General features: G+C 40.7%; 1 protein-coding gene across 1 annotated transcript in view; it reads right to left on the bottom strand.

The window, feature by feature from the left end:
- pcdh17 (protocadherin 17) overlaps positions 1 to 17,401 on the bottom strand; it is a 51,918-nt gene that overhangs the window by 15,389 nt on the left and 19,128 nt on the right. The window contains exons 2-3 of the mRNA XM_030772526.1: positions 13,711 to 13,769; positions 13,333 to 13,505 (exon numbers count right to left, since the gene is read on the bottom strand). Of these exons, the coding sequence (XP_030628386.1) occupies positions 13,333 to 13,505; positions 13,711 to 13,769 (232 nt within the window). The remainder of the gene's footprint in view (positions 1 to 13,332; positions 13,506 to 13,710; positions 13,770 to 17,401) is intronic.

Raw genomic sequence — 17,401 nt, 5'->3', positions numbered from 1 at the left:
GAGAGAGGGACAACTTAAAAAACATCTACAGACATTTCCATACACTGGCTATATTCAGACACTATGCTCCATAGGTCCTCAAATACAGTGTTGGATGATAAATTTCCCTCTGTTTCATTGCTCTTTGGGGCTTCCTTGACATTTTTTTCTCAGTCACTTTATATGATTACAGAATGGATAAGACACCGACATGTAGCAAGACAAAGCCTTCCCAATTAAAGCAACACTTCCTTAGCAACTCCTCATGGTACTGCCATGTGACAGTTTAATTAACCAGACCCCTTATCTTAATTCAGCAGGATAAAAAAAAGAAGAAGAAGAAAAAAAAAAAAACACGCTAGGTTATCGTGGAAAAACACGCCCAAACACACTCACACACACACACACACACACACACACACACACATGCACACACACACACACACACACACACACACACACACACACAACCACATATATGCTCGTACAAGCACACACATACTCTTGTAGGTTTGCTATTTTTCACAGAGAAGACTAAGTTGGTCCAACTTTAATGAACAATTCAGACAGACTTCTCTGATTTAGTGGGGATGGTTTGCTCTGTGTGTGTGTGTGTGTTTGTGTGCGTTCGTGCCTGTGTGTGTGTGTGTGTGTTTGTGTATGTATGGGTGTGTATGCGAGATCCCCCACATAGTGCTACACCCTGCACCGTTCTGTCGACAGCTTTTCCTTTGATTATTATTTGAACTGTAGGTGGCTCATAGCCCACAGGAAGCAAGGAAAGAGTGCTGCTTAAGCCTGCCTCCCACTGCGACAGAACCTGCTGCCCCGTCCCTTCCTCCCTCCCTCTTTTCTCTCTAGCCCCGCTTTTCTCATCTCTGTCTTCCCAGACTGAGCTACCCACTCATTTCCCTCCAGTGACAAATCCCTCTTTTTCTCCCAATTGTTACTGAGCCTCCTGATCGCATCCAAATCCAGTTGTTCGGGAACACAGAACACATCAATGAGCTGACGGCTGAAAGAAACTTAAAAAAAAAAGGTGAAAGAAATATAATTGAATCTTGTAAACAGCACATGCACAAAGTGCCACTGGAAAAAGGACATTAGGCAGGGAGACTGGATAACCCTCCAGCTGCTGAAATCTTCCCTTTGCCACCTCCTCTCAAATTTCATTAAAGCTTCCAGTTACTAAATGAAAAACAATCAGAAGAAGACGGAAGGAAAAAAAAAAAGAAAAAAAAACCCTCAAACAAACAAAACCAAAAAGACTCCTCAGAGTGGTGCTTAGACTTTTCTCTCTTTTATCTCGTAGACTTTTATACATTTCTAACCGAGCCAAAATAATGTTCCAGCTCATCTTTAAACCATCAACAGATCATCTACTTCCCATGGTCTGGCCATCATTTAAAGATGCGCTTTGTTTCACTCAACCAACTACTCACAGCTAGTCTCACATGCCTCACTTCACTTCTTTCTTTGAGTGTAATTGGTATTACGCTTTTAAAATAAAGAGCAATTCCTCAGACATACTGCATGTGACAGGATGATGAGGACCACGCAGGCTGGGTAAATATGACTGTGCTCTGTGATTACAGGATTACAGAGACAGAGAGAGAGAGAGAGAGAGAGAGAGAGAGAGAGAGAAAGAGAGAGAGACAGAGAGAGAGAGACAGAGAGAGAGAGAGAGAGAGAGAGAGAGAGAGAGAGAGAGAGAGAGGGAGAGATGCTCTTTCCTCACACTAAAAGGCTATCAGGAGGGGATGGTGCTTCAAAGTGGAAGCCTAGGTGATGCAATTAGGACCACAAATGTGGGCGAATAAGCTGCTGTTGTGAGAGAGGTAAGTCATCACTCTGAGAAAACTAGAAGAAAGGGAGGAATTAGCCAGAAATGTGTTGGTTATTGTTAAAAGGTGGAATTGAGATATTTAATCTATCATCATCAGATTAACTAAATGATAAATAAAATAATAAATTAGACATTTCCTCGTGCTTTTACTGGGCGAGTGAAACAAAGCAAAAAAAATAAATAAAAAGCAAATCATAAATCACATAAAGATTTTAGCATTTCTGAGACTAAAACAAATGTCCTGATCTAGTTCTTCAGAAAGAACATTATTTTTTTGTTCTCTCTCTCTCTCTCTCTCTCTCTCTTATTCTTCTCCTTCTTCTCTGTCTCTCCCCCTCTCTAAACTCTGCTGTAATGAAGACAGAGGACAGATGGGAAGGTGTGGCTCCACGCCAAGAAGTGAGGACGCATCATCATAATCTCCTTCTGGGCGTCATCACCATGGCGGTGCTGGACAACATGTCTTGCCCACTGAGACCAGAGAGTGAAGACACTCCTCTAGTCTGTCACTATCAACATCACTCCCTTCCTTCTGAAAGCTGAGCCGTAGTGCCAAGAGGGGGGAGAGAGGGAGAGAGAGAGAGAGAGAGAGAGAGAGAGAGAGAGAGAGAGAGGAAAAACCTCCCATAAACCCGCAGCTTCAGTCCCATCTTCCCAATGCCCTGGAACCATGAGCGTACACAGTAATGAAAACCATTTCACTTGAAAGCCAAGGCAGCCTCTACTACATTAAATTCACCAGAGAAACCTCCGTGTGAGGGTTAAAGTTCGAAAATCCCCCCCCCCCCCCCCCCCCCCCCCCCCCCGTGAACTGTCGTCAGTGTCTGAAGCTAAATGACGACCGGTGGTATTTTCACTACGATAACGACAGGTGAAAAGAGATGCACCCGAAGCCTTTGCTTTCTCTCTCTGTGAATTACGCACTGCCCTTAAGTCTGCTAGAATAACAAGTACAAGGGTACATCATACAGTTGTCAAACTCCGAAGAAGCGAATCCAATTCCCTAAAATATCCTGTTATCTGGTCCCTCTGATCCAAGTGTCACTGTCTGCTAGGCTGAGCCATACAGCATGTATTATCATTAATTATTGCATTTCTTGAATTTATTTGATTACTAAGTGTATTAACATGTATTAACATGCAAGGCCTGTAGTGTCATAAAACAAGCTGTAATGCATTAAACATAGGTCTAGGGGAAAGACTACAATAGCACTGATCTGATTCTTTGTATGTCTTACACACAGGAGAGTACAGATGGGCATGACTTATTGCCTTCTCCATCCCGAGGATCAGGACCAATCCTGTTCCCCATTTGCCATGGTCATGCAACAGCATATAGACAGGTCACAGTTTGGCACTGAGGGATGGAGGGGGGGGGGGGTGGTAGAGAGAGAGGGAGATGGGAGGTGGAAAAGACTAAAAAAGGCATTGGCTGTGTTCGTGCAATTGCATAAACGGCAAGCTGTTCAACAGAAAAGGGGACGATTTTTCACACATATTCAGCGCGTGAAAAAAACAAAGACAGTATGGGAGAGATGGGAGATTGCATATTTGATTGAGCCCTCAATCCAAGGCTGCCATTTGTGTACACCACAAAAAAAAAAAAAAATACTGACAGTGATGGGAAGACCAGAAAGCAGACAATGAAACCCCATTATTGTTTGATAAGTCCAATCAATTTCCTCTTCAGAGAGTTTCCACGAGCACTAAAGAGTATGCTTACAGTACATGGGGTCAAATCCTGTTCCAATAGTACAATAGTCTTAACAGAGCTGGACAAAGCTCTGTAGAAAGAAAGAAAGTAAAAAAAAAAAAAAAATGTACCACAGAAGGTGCGGCTGACAAGGACGGGAATAAAAAGAAGCCAAACGATAGCCTGGGCAGTTGCAACTTAAAATATTTCACTGTTGCTTGGGTCCTGATCAAGTTGCTTGTGTTCTGATCTGCACGACGACCCGACTTCAAGAACAATTTGGTTCCCTTCCCCTCTCCCTCCCATCAGACATGTTCTCCTTTGTCTGTGAAGAAAGTCTTCACTTTATCTCATCAGCAGTCTTAATAGCTTGCTAATTAAGCGCAGCATAATTATACACCCAACAATGCCTTAAAGTAAAAGGTTAAAACTAAAATGTGTGCTGTATCGCCTTGGGGATAGATACACAACGTTAATTAATCCAACATATGCGCACTTATCGCAGTTATGAAGTTATTAATCAGTTTAAGCAGACATGAACTTACAGGAGAGAGAGAAAGAGAGAGAGAGAGAGAGAGAGAGAGAGAGAGAGAGAGTGTGTACAGTACTATTCTTAAAGACTAAAGAATAAACGGCTGCTGCTACTGTTGGTTAATGAAAAATACTAATGGTCAGTTTATGCAGAATATTTCTCGTGGTATCAGGGGATCATAAGAAAAATATATACATAAGAAAAAAAAAAAAAAAACAAAAAGAAAAAGAAAAGGAAAACACAGGCAGAGGAGCCAATGCAGGTCATGTTTGTGTATAGAAAACAAGACACATGTTTAAGCTTAAACAACACTGACCACAACAGCAGTAGAGCCAGGCTGTTTTTTTTTTTTTTCCCTCCATTTGTGGAACCACACACGAGAATCACACAAACTACTTTGCAGCACGGAATTTGTATAATAGCTGATGTTAGTCAAACCAGACATATTCCTTCAGAATTCACTTCAGTAGAAAAATACTTAAACAGGTTTTCTAGCCTGTATGTTGCCTCAAACATTAAGACCAGATATCTCATCTTAAAGATCAGCTACGTGAGGTGAGCATCACATGATCTCAGCTGTCTGTTAGTGCCTTGATACTATGTCAATTACTGTTTCAGTGTATTGAGTGCAAAATGTGAAAAAAATGTTAATTTTCAAGTACATAAAAAAAGTTAAATGGTCAAAATCTATCTCACGTTTATGTTGCAAAATTGAAGAAAAAAAAAGATTAAATTTCAGACATTCAAACATTTCAAACATTACTTTAATATTAAAAACTGTTTTCTCACATTCATTAGATGTTTTAAAAACATTAAACACTCCTATTAAACATCAGAATAAAAGTAACACATTCAATAAATGATGCACAAAACAATTTGAAAGCATTTTAGACATTTATGAAATGTTGCTTTTTGCTTTAATTTATTTAAATTTGACTGGCATATGAAAGTAAAACCACAAAGTAATAAATGAGAGAATATAATGTAAAATTTGAGAGTAAAATTAGGGGATGAAATTTGACATTAAGGCTAAATAACTGAAAATTTCGTCTCGAAAATTACTTTTTTTACCGGTCACATTTCAGTTTCCGACACCAAGAGTATTTCCCACAGTGAAAATGGCTTTAAACGAGGCATTATCTGCTTGTTTGGTATGGGAGGTATGAACTAATGCATGTTAGGATTAATACCTCATAATTTCTTCATTACAGCGGTGGGTGAAAGAATGCCCTGAATAGCGTTTCAAACTCACCGAATAATGAGCTTTCATTTAAAAAAGAGCAGGAAATGGAGACCAGGCAACCAATCACAGCAGAGGGAAATGGGCCCATGGTTTGCAGTGAGTCCCTGCTTAATCATGATCTGAGCGAGGGCCGCACCAACTCCGCATGAGGAATAAGCCATTACTTACACAAACACATGATAATTAGTCAACCTAGCGACAAGGGCGGCGGGCCGCTGTCACAGATTTATAGTTTGGCCCCTAAAAAGGCCAGAGACGTAGTCTCATTACTGTTCCAAAATATTATAACGAGTGTCCGTGAAGCCGACAGCAGCTCCGTTTTTCTATGGCAGATTAGAGGGAGGAGGAAGAAGGAGATGAGATTGGAGACCGATGGTCTTATCAGACTGCTGAGGATAAGGACACAAGTATGGCCAGCACTTGCCCCACTGAATCAGTCAAACAATGGAATTTTCATAAACCTTTGTGTATTAAAATGAATAAAGGCTAATCCACTAAATCTCTCATAATGAAGGAGACAAAATCCTAAGACTGCAATATCACCCCTCTAAGAGATTTGAGCCCCTTCTGCAGGGATTGGTCTAGATTAGCACTCTAATTCCGTTTCGCTATGGCACATTTGCGCCACATCTGCACAGTGAGAATAAGGTGAGGAGGAAAACAACAACAACAACAACAACAACAACAACAACAACAACAGCAACAACAACAACACCACCACCACTACCTCACACCACCACTACCACCACCAAACCTTGCTTGACTTTGAATGATGTGTCTTGTGGTTTACGAGATTTGCTTGTTTTTTTTTTGTTTTTTTTCTTAATGTCCTTCGCCAGATGTTGTCTGACATTTTCATGAATCAGTGTGTGCAACAAAAATACTTTTTTTTTTCCAGGAATAGATATGAGGGATTAAAACATCTGAGAGAAACTGCCATGACATTAATTTTTTGCAAGGACACAAAAAAAATAAAAGAGGAGTTGCCAACTACCAACAATACATAATTGGTTTAAAAATCACTAATATTGATAAACATTCTTCTCTGTCTGAAAGCAATGTATTCTTATTGTTTTATGATGAAAATGTTTGTCTACTTAGGCCGGAACTTTGGGCAGTTTATGACACAATCTTTGCTTGATAAGAAATATGCGTAATTTGTCATTTGTTTGTAACAAGACTGAACATAGCATTTTCCTATGAATTGTCACAGCAAAGATGTCTTCATCTGGCATTAAGATGCACATGAAACACAACTTATCACATTTTACAGACAGATGTGATACAGAGTCAACAATCACCCATATGCTACCTGTTTGAGGTCCTATGAGTAAAAGACTGCGATTAAATTGTTGCCACGGAGACTTCTCACACCAGCTGTTCTGTTATTAACACCAAGCAACAATAAGGTGAAGTTTAAACCAAAGTAAAACAATTACCAGAATGAACCACAGAAAAAAACCTCTGCTGATTTATTAGAGTGACAAAAGTACAAGGCAAGTTTTTCTTTCTTTCTTTCTTTCTTTCTTTCTTTCTTTCTTTCTTTCTTTCTTTCTTTCTTTTCTTTTTCTTTTTTTTTTTAGGACCGTTTGTCTCTTAAAACAATGAACAAGATGTCAGCCTGACTAATTACTAAGTAATCAACCTGAAACACTCAACCTGAAAACAACTTTAATTTCAATTCATGACATCTGAATGAGCTCATGTTACACAATTCATGTTTACACACTATTTAGATATGAGGTTTAGATTCTAGTAGGAATTTTACCGAGGCGATAATCATAATTGCTCCTAAAGTGAGCTGGTGTCTTTGAGGTTCTGCCGCGTTGGAGGAGTGGGCGTTTTATTGCATTTGGAGCTAAAGTGAATCCCCTGCTTGAATTTTCTATTGAGTTATGCTTTCAGTACCCAGCTATCATTGTTTAACAGTAGAGAGTAATCTCCATTGCTCTGATAATTGCATTGCTAGCGATTTGTAATCGTTATGAGAGAAAGTCTGTTTGTCCCAAAGGGGCTCTACAAACCCTGCTCTTTCCTCACTATGTGACCAGATGTCATACATCCACCCAGCAGCTCCAAACATTGCTGCGCACAACAGTATGTGTGAGTGTCTGTGCACATTCGTGCATGTGTATGAGTGTGTGCGCGTGTGTGTGAGAATAAGAGTGTACATACATATAAATCACACATGATTGAGCGATTCTTGCCAGCAGTATTAATGTCAATGTAAACTGAATGTTTGGAAAGACTTCCATCAGAAAAAGTTTGCCAACATGCCATGACTTTTGACTGACGTACCGTATCATTACTATCCTGAGCGTGTGGTTGTGGTTATACGAAGACAATAAATCACGCAGATTTCCTTGGTCTACAATTTGTCTATGTAGCATTTCTACTTATTTCACTTGACTACAAATCAATGACCTGTTATTGCAATGCATTTGTGACTGTCAGTCATTACGGAGAACAAATAAAAAGCACATTGCGGAATTAGGATCCCGGCGACAAATCTGCCTCGTAATGACAGAGATGAATAAGATTAATAATATACACAGTGATCTTATGTTTGTAAAAGCAAAGACTTATTTTATACGGATTCATGTTTTGTACAGAAAGACGATAATAATGATTTCTCTCTTTGGCAGCCAGCCCTCCTGTGAAACTGTTGGCGTAAACACAACCCTCCTCAGTAGGAGCTCATTCAATACACTTTTCAGTAAAATGAAAACCAGGGACTGGGTTGAGGACTATTTGAAATCTATGCATTTTTACTTCGATGCCTAGAACCGATGAGCAGAGTGAAATCTCCAATATTTTAGCCCATTGACACTTCACTTTCCAGACAAATCTACACTATATAATATAATATATATATATATGTTTTGGTTTCGTTTCGCGTTGGGAGGTTTACCTCCAGATCACCCTAATACAACTGTGAAGCTAAAAAGACACGTCGCAGACTGCAGAATCTTCTGTATAAGAGATAAAACCAATTCAAAGAAAAACAGTATGTTCCTCATCTCCAAAACATTTACACAAAGGACTATTTCATCTAGAGGGGAATGCAGGAGAAGAAAATTTAACTGAAATCTAAATGAAGAGAGAAAGAGTTTTTTTTTCTGAGGGGTACTTGTTTTGGAACAAAATGTTTAAGATGTGTGATAATAATTTAAAGCACAGCACAGACTCTGAGCCCCTCAGGTGAAATGAGAGCACTTCAAAAAAGATTAACAAACGCATGCACACCACAATGCAAACACAGGCTGCATTATCTCAGCATAAAATATGAATGAGGGGAAATGACCTTTAAAAAAAAAAAAAAAAAAGGAAAAAAAGAAAAAGAAAAAAAAAGAAAAGAAAGAAATGCCAATATGGATATTTCTGATGCCTTTGCATCATGAGGGTGAAGAGGCAGTTACTGCAGTGTGAAAAGGGCATCCGATCAAGCTGTCTAATTAATTGACTGCTTCCATAGCAGTGGAGCTAGTCAAAGACATTCCTCAAAGAATCAGGAGAAACACTGGCTGCAAAGGAAGGTGTTGGCATATTCTCATTCTCTCTCTCTCTTTCTCTTTCTCTTGGATTTGCTGTGATGGTGCTCCTATTACATCTTATCATAGGGGCATGTCCACAGGACACCTGTGTCACACTCCTAATTGGATACCTAGCACAAAGCCGCCAGCTCAAAAGAAGTGGAATCACAGAACAGCCACCTGTTTGTGAGTTAGTAAAGCTGAAAGAACAAAAGATGTGAGAAACAAAAGGCACCAGATTCACACCCCCAAAAATACCAGGGCCAGCTATACTCACTGAAACTGCCTGTCTCTGTCTCACTACCCCCCCCCCCCCCACCCCCCCACCCCCCACCTCTCTCTTTCACCTCTTACCTCTCTTCCCTGTCTACATTTCTCTAGTTGCATTGTTACATGTTTTTTTTTTTTTTAAGATGTCTATCCCGTATGTTTTCAGGGTTACATGCACATCTTCACGCTTTCATTTTCTCATTCTGTTATTTTAATAACCAAGGGTACCTCTGGTAATGTGGAGAAAGACAAGGAGATAAAGAAAAAAAAGGTGAGACAATTTGATTATCGCGCTCCAATCAAACCCAATTAAGGGAGGTCAGCTAGAGCACTCACTCAGAAACTCAGTGGCACCATTGCTTTCTCTCTCTCTCTCTCTCTCTCTCTCTCACACACACATAGACACACACACACACCCACACCCACACCCCCACACCCACACCTCTTTGCCACTGTCAGACAGACTTAACTCGTGCATGTAAGGGCAGCTATTCGCCATGCCAGGATTAGCACACGCTGCAGGCGAGGCTTGGCATCAATTAATCACCAATTAATACAGAAAAAAAGCTTTGATACACTTCTGCTTAATTAATACATGGCTTCCAATTTGGGAGATTTAATTAATCAATTTCAGAGTAGCCTCTTGTACAGCGGATGCATCATGACACAACTGAAAAGCATGGCAAACAGAGCACAGTGAGTGTAAGGAATAGTGCATGTATATGAATCATGAGAGAGAGAGAGAGAGAGAGAGAGAGAGAGAGAGAGAGAAAGAGAGAGAGAGAGGACTTTTGCTAAGGTACAATAAAAAAATGGTCTCAAATAAAAGAACTTGAAGGCCATACACAGTGGAGTTGTATCTATGGTTCTGATTCAGACAATGTGTGTGTGTGTGTGTGTGTGTGTGTGAGTGCGTGTGCGTGTGCGTTTGTGTGTGTGCGTGTGTGTCAGAGAGAGAGATTTCTCTCTCCAGTAGGAGTGGTGGAAAGATCCCTAATAAGGGGGAATAGTGAGCTGAGAGCAGGAGTCTCAGAGCTATGGGAGGGAGAGGCTGCAAGTGCACTGACCTCCACTTAACTGCACTGTTTATTTGTGTGTGTATGTGTGTGTGTGTGAGTGTGAGTGTGTGTGTGTGTGTGAGTGGACTTGTACACCAGAGCCTGGAGCCAGCTTTGGCACCCTGACCGAATTACAGTGTAATACACATGCTCTTAGGAGTAACTAGTAAACACACACACACACACAGCCAAAGTGTGAGGCTGTAAATGTTAGAAAGAGGGATGAAAAAGGCAGAAAAAGAGGAGAGGAATGCAGAGAAAAGAAGAGAAGAAAGTAGATGACAATAACAAGACAGGACACGTCCGACAATTAATTCTGACTTTCACATAAGTGGGTATTTCATTTCAGTGAATTCAGTTATTCATCTATTCTAATCTCATCCTCATAAATAAACAATTCCACTTACGTCTTCATTGTTGATGGTGTTAAAACATGAGGGATCTCTAGTGTTTAATACTTTAATATGCAGGCTAGGGTCAAGAAAGAGAGCACGCTTAACACAGAGAAATATTCAGAGGGCCCTTTGCAGTGTTTAGATGCTCTTCCAACTAACTGTATCTCTACAGGAGAAGAGTTGGCCAGGCAAGAAACAGGAGAACAATGGAATCAGAAGGGAAATGGAGGAACAGAGTGAGAAAGTGAATTAAAGGACAAGTGAAAAAAAAGGGGTGGGGTGCATGAAGACAATGGAAAATAGGAGGATAGAGAGAAGAAGGAGGAGGAGAGGAGAGGAAAGGGGAAGGAGGGAGAGAGAAAATTAAACATGTGAGGCCAGAGATATACAATGACCAGGAGAGAAGCTGTTTATGAATGTTGCAGATGGTGAAGGAGGTTCCAGTTCTGACAATGTGTGTGTGTGTGTGTGTGTGTGTGTGTGTGTGTGTGTGTGTGTGTGTGTATGTGCGTGTGTGTGGCTTCTCTTTCTCTCTAAATAATGCATCCCATCGCTTTGGAAATACAATCACAACAAACCGTTTGACTCTGGGCTTCCACTCCTCACTGACCTTCTGCTTACTGCTCACAAGTACTCTCCACTTATTACTTATGACTCTAATGCATAATTCAATCTCCAGGGTATACTGTTCTGATATTGCTTCATAACCACAATAATAAACAAGATCATTTGATAACCATCAACAACAAGACACAGGCAAAATTCTAAAATGAGGACGCAAGTGGAAATATTTACGAATATTTACAAAGGTGTGATTAGTTTATCATTCAGAGTAAAATGTTCCAGAACAAAGATTGTGTACTAGTTGTGCAATGATGAAATGGAAGAATGAGCTTGAGGGATGAGCAGGAGTGTCTCTTAATTGACCCAAATCCCTTCTTCTGCCCTGACTGTGTGTGGACAGCAGCCAGGGAGCACGAAGACCCAACCCAGTCATGTGTTATTGGCAAAACAGAGGCAGCTGCTCCCAGTTAACTGTCTTATAGCACACATATTGATTTTCAGACAGACACAGAGAGAGAGAGAGAGAGAGAGAGAGAGAGATAGAGAGAGAGAGAGAGAGAGGAGAAGACAGAGGGAGAGGTGAGGAGAGGAAAGAAGAGGAGAGGAGAAGAGAGAAAAAGAGAGAGGGAGTGGAGATAGGAGATGGGAGAGGAGAGGAGAGAAAAAGAGAGAGGTGAGACAGAAGAAAAAGAGGAGGTGGGGTGGGTGAGACTAGCATTGACTTTCATGCATGTTGGTTATCTTGATGTGGTCTACCGTTCCCTTTCCAGAGGCTCTGCATTGTTTGGTTGTAACTGCCACACAAACACACACATACACATACTCACACAAACATGCACTCCACACATGGACGTGTATACACACACACACACACACACACACACTCTCACAGATGCGTACACACACACACACACACACACAATTTGCCACAGTGTTTCACTGCTCTTGGCTCTGATCATTACTACTGTTGTTTGACGTGGTCTGCTTTATGCTGTAGTATTTCTCTACTAGTGTTATGCCGATAAACTGGCAGATTTCGAGCTGTTCTCCAAGCACTCTCACACACCATTAAATGGGTAGACTCTGAAAATATGAAACATATGGACTTCTTTAATTGGCCAATTTCTCTTGCCAGTGCATTCTCTCTTTTTCCTGAATCCTGATGAAAAAACACAAGAGCATAACCATCACCGACGCCTGTGGCATTGCAGAAAATCCTCATACTTGTCTTTTCACCGATACAAAAGGATGCTTTCTGTTCTATTGATTAATTGTACTATTATATATGATATATTGCTTTCTTCAGACCCAATTTATACTTGTTCTTTTCCTTTGAGCATCATTTTCTCAGTGAGTTCCCCTTCTGAGCTCTCACCAGTTCCTGTGTAATATCCTTTAAATAAGGCCCAACAGACCCAGGGACACAAAACAGCAATACAAAATTCCCTACATTTCCCTGACTGAAAGAGTACACAGAATTCTCCAACCTATTGCAGTTGAACAACCAGGACAAGAGATTTCCCTTCTGAGGAGTTATTGTTCTACACATGTCATGTGTAATTTGTCCTACCAACAGGGCTTGGAATAATTATTCATATTTAATTGTGCAAGGGATGTTCCATCGCTCTGTGCATGATAAGTCATTTTCCATGTTCCATTATCAAAGTTTTAGAGATTCCCCCACACACTGCCTCCCAGCTTGGACTAAATGGAGAAGCTAAAGTGGTTTGGCTTATAAAATCATAATGGACTTGTCTAGTTTGATAAACTGAGAACGTGCCCAGAATACAACAACAACAACAAAAAAAAAAAAAGAGCGCAAGGGAGAGAGAGTGAAGCTTTGAAAATGAGACAGAGAGACAGCAAAAATATGAAGCAAGTGAAGCTAAAGAGAGGTCAGAAAAAAAACAAAAAACAAATAGGGAATGAGAAACAGAGGATAGAGAGAAAGGTTTGATGAAGATAAAACTGATGGAGGAACCCAAAGCAGTGAGAGGTGAGGGGGATAACTTGAAAGACAAAGGAAAAGATATAAGACATGAAAAAAAAAAAAGCAGGCGCAACGCAAAAAGAAAGGGGTATGAAGGAAAGTTGGAAAACAGGAAGAGATTGAACATAAAGAGAAACACTCGCTCGTGATGACTCCGGCCTCAAATCGGTATTAAAATTTAATTAACCTTAATGTCAAAAAAAAAAAAAAAAAGACGGCCGAGACTCACCCTGCTCGAGAGGCTGGGGTTTAAGCCCTGTCGCTTTCATCTTCAGGGCCTCCTTGGCGGACATGTCACAGCACGAACCTTTATTAGTGTCTTGGTCACTGTCTGCCTGGTCACTGTCACCATGACCACTGTCTCTAAGGCTCGCTCGCTCAGGGTCCTTAAACGTAGAGCTGCTAAATTACAGAAAGAAAAACGGACACAACAACAACAACAAAACATGTGTTATGGACAAAAAAAAAACCCAAACAAAAAAAACATATACGTCTTTTGCTTTTAGTTCCTATGTGACTCTAATTTCAGGTGTACGGTTCTGGTGAGAGGAAACATTGATGGGGTAGGCATATGCAATGGTTGAGCAAGCCATTTAATAGCCCTTACCTTTGAACAAACTGCTGCCTGCTACCCATGTAATTGGGCTCAGCGGGAAAATTGTCTGTCTGTGAAGGAGAAAGGAGAAAATTTACACATTGTGCCACAATGAAATGTGTCCTGGTGTGCAACAAGATCTCCTGGTGAACGAAAGTAATTAATTATTCAAAGAGGGGGTGGGAGTCTATGTAGAAGGGGTTTCTTTAATCCTTTAAATTTGTACATTTTAATTACTTAAGGAAACATGCTATTTAATCATTAAAAAGAAAAAAAAAAAACTGTAAAATTATGAACTTTTCATGACCTGTTCTATATGACTAAGACTTTATGGAAAGTGCTGGAAAAGTGTTGGGATTTAAATGAAGAGATATTGCCGATCTGATGAGCACAGTTTGCCGAGAGACGGGCGGAGGGGGAGAGAGTCTTTATGTTAGTAACCCTCACTGTGACTCACTATGAATAGAAAGGTTTTGCTGGGAAAATGCATGCTTAATTAAAATGTGTATTGGTCTGCGTCCTGTGCAGGAAAGACTTGTAGGAAGGGGGATCATGTAGACAGTGTGTCAACTTCATGCTCAGTGAATTATGTATGGTCACAAACACCCACACGGACACACGTTGACAGCTTTTACGTCAGGCTTCTGATACTCGGAACAAAACACATGACACTCCACCTAAGCCTTGTATTATCACCCAGCTACATAAACATGAGCAATGTTGAACAAAGCATCTGACCAGACAACACAGCCAGCCGGTCCAAAGCGAACCAGGGCCTATCGCAACACTAAATAAACACGCAAACAGTCATCCATCTTGCACAAAATTGTCTCTTCCGCGCTTGAACGGGGCTAAGGACTCTGGAAAAAGCCAGCAAACCCTCTCCGATTCCCCCTACACTAGCTTGCCATTACTCAACGTTGTGTCAATGTTGCTGGAACATGTTTGCTTTCTGGCCCAAAGTCAATATGAAGAGGGAGGACTCAGTCTCTGACGCTGTCCAGACAATATTGACATGGCTAAATACAAGACAGAAGGAAGACTGATGCTCCAAGCGCAAGTTCTCGGACGGACACTCCATTTCCTGCCTATCACTCCTCCTTAGATATCGGTTCATTAAAGAGCGATCAAAAGAAAAAAAAAAAAAGACTAGAATGTAGCAGCTTACAAACCTCAGAGATCTTAAACATGTCACTGAATACATTCATATTACAGCAAACAGAACAGAATTAGCACAGCTGTCTAATTTTTTTTTTTTTTCCCCCAAAGGGCTTTTTTTCTTTGGTGATACAATCGAGAGAAAAAATATCACTAATCTAAAATCTAAATCTCTATCTTTGCACAAATCCAAATTAATTAGAACACAAATATTTATCACTTAAATTCCATCTCTTTGTTTGAATCTAAACACTATACACGTGGCATAGAAAGCTCTGCGTGTCACGTAGGTTCGTTTTTCATGTGCGCTGCTGGATGCAGCTTTAGTGGAACAGTTCAATGACACTGTAATGACATTGATGAACAAAACATCGGCGGGAAACAGACTGTGTGAAGGTCACACGAGGCCTCCCTCCAACCCTGACCTTTCCTTTCTTTGTCAACTCTCTTTCTATTACTTCACAGAACGTAAAATTCAATTGAGGGAAAAAGATAAAAAAGCAAAGAGCCAAAAAGATATCAAAGGCTACATGAGAGAGATGACTGAAACTGTTTGGCAATGAAATAATAATTGCTGTTGGGGTCTTTAGAAATACAGGAGAACAGAGGGGCTTCTACCTTGATTTCCTCTTGCTTTCTTTTTTCCTCAGAAAACAGTAGTCTCTTTCTTTTTTCTATCTTACATTCTGTCTTTCTCTTTTTCTCTGGTCCAGCTTTTAGGAGGAGTGTTCCTTTGTTATTCTTAAAAAGATGAAATTAGCTTATGTGATTAGCAGAGGCTAGCTGAACAGACATTTCTCAGAAAACAGAAATCCCATTCTATCTTTCTTCCTTTCTTTCCCCCTCTCTTTCTTTCTTTCTTTCTTTCTTTTAGTTAACAGCCTAAACCTCTGCTGGTGTAGCTTTTAGGAGAAGTGTTGCTTTGTTACTTTTAAAAAGATGAAATTAGCTTATGTGATTAGCAGAGGCTATCTGAACAGACATTTAATGCTCATGGAAGGACACTTTTTTTTCAGCCAACCACAGGAAGCACTTCATCCTATCTTGCTGTTACACTGGCATGTATCGCTTTAAAAGGCGATAAGAGCACTTTCCCGGGAAGTGTTTTACAATATCCTGCCCATACGCTAACTCTCCCCTGAGGTAACACAGAGACATGCTCACACACTGACTGAGGACGGCATCACAGACAGGGCACTGTCCTCTTTGGAGGACAAAATGGAGATTCCACAGAGGCAAGAGTTCAGTAGTTTAGTTTAGAGCCATAGTTTATTTACTCTCAGTGAATTAATGTGCAGTTCTTTCTACTTAGTCTTATGAATAGGTTTTTGTGTGCCTATTTTGATTTTTTTCAATGTGGTTTATTAAAGATTTGCAAGCTTCAGTGCCCTTGAACTGCAGGGCCATGAATAAGCAGCCAAGCACTTGATCCAGAAACAATCACCAAAAATACAGACAAAGCAAAGGGATAACAATAAAAACAATAATAGCAATATAGCATCTTAGGCCTAAAGCCAGGAACTACTGTACTTCTAACTCATATTTACCTTCTACATCAAACATACACACTTAGCATGTGTTCTAGAGTCAATAAAAAGTACATTAAGGGGCTAAAGATCAGGCCTTTCCTGCCAATTAGACAGCACCCATTGTTTATGGTCCCTGATCTTCCTGACTATTAGATGCACTGAATCATATCTACTGTGCTGTCTTGTCTATAAGGCTGGGACACTGTCCAAAGATTGGATCTCGAGTGCCAAGAGATCCCTCCTCATATTTATATGGCTAGAGGTGCTACTGAGTGTGTGTATGTGTGTGTGTGTGCGTGTGTGAGTGAGAGAGAGAGAGAGAGAGAGAGAGAGAGAGAGAGAGTTACCTATGAGAAAACAGCATGGTCTATTTGAGTGTTCTCTCAGTGTTGTTAAGCAGTGAGCAGGCAGACAGATTCTCTATGGAGACAGATGAACACTCGCTGCAAGAGACGCATGCACTGCAGTTTGGGTTTTTATAATAGTGTCAGTGACAGAGAGACAGAGAAAGGGAGGAGAGATGGCCGATGCCTGCCTTTCGCACGTCATTGGAGCTCTCCCACACGGGAAATGCATCTGGGTATTCCGAGCGTGATAAAAATTTGTCCTCTGCTGTCTTGACAATGCAAACACATGAGAGGTGCACTGTGTGAAGGAGAATTTGTAACCCTTTGCGCCCGAAAGTGTGTGTTTGTGTGTTTCTGTGTGCACGTGAAGATGCATCTGTAACCCTGTGTGCTTCAACGTGTGTGTGTGTGTGTGTGTGTGTGTGTGTGTGTGTGTGCATGCGTGCATGTGTGTGCGTGCGTGTGTGTGTGTGTGTGTGTGTGTGTGTGTGTGCGTGTGTGTGTGTGTGTGTGTGTGTGAATGGTTTTGAGTGACCGTCTGAGTGTGTGAGAATGTGAGTGCAGGATTTTCCTCCTCTCTCACCTTGCACATCTGCCAAGTGGACACTGATATATCTTTTTCTCTGACTCACCGTCTCCTCTTTCCACTAGGGTGACTTTATTTGGCAT

Source organism: Chanos chanos, chromosome 4 (genome assembly GCF_902362185.1).
Source record: "Chanos chanos chromosome 4, fChaCha1.1, whole genome shotgun sequence".
NCBI classification, from domain to species: Eukaryota; Metazoa; Chordata; class Actinopteri; order Gonorynchiformes; family Chanidae; genus Chanos; species Chanos chanos.
This window is presented reverse-complemented; position numbering and strand designations above follow the sequence as displayed.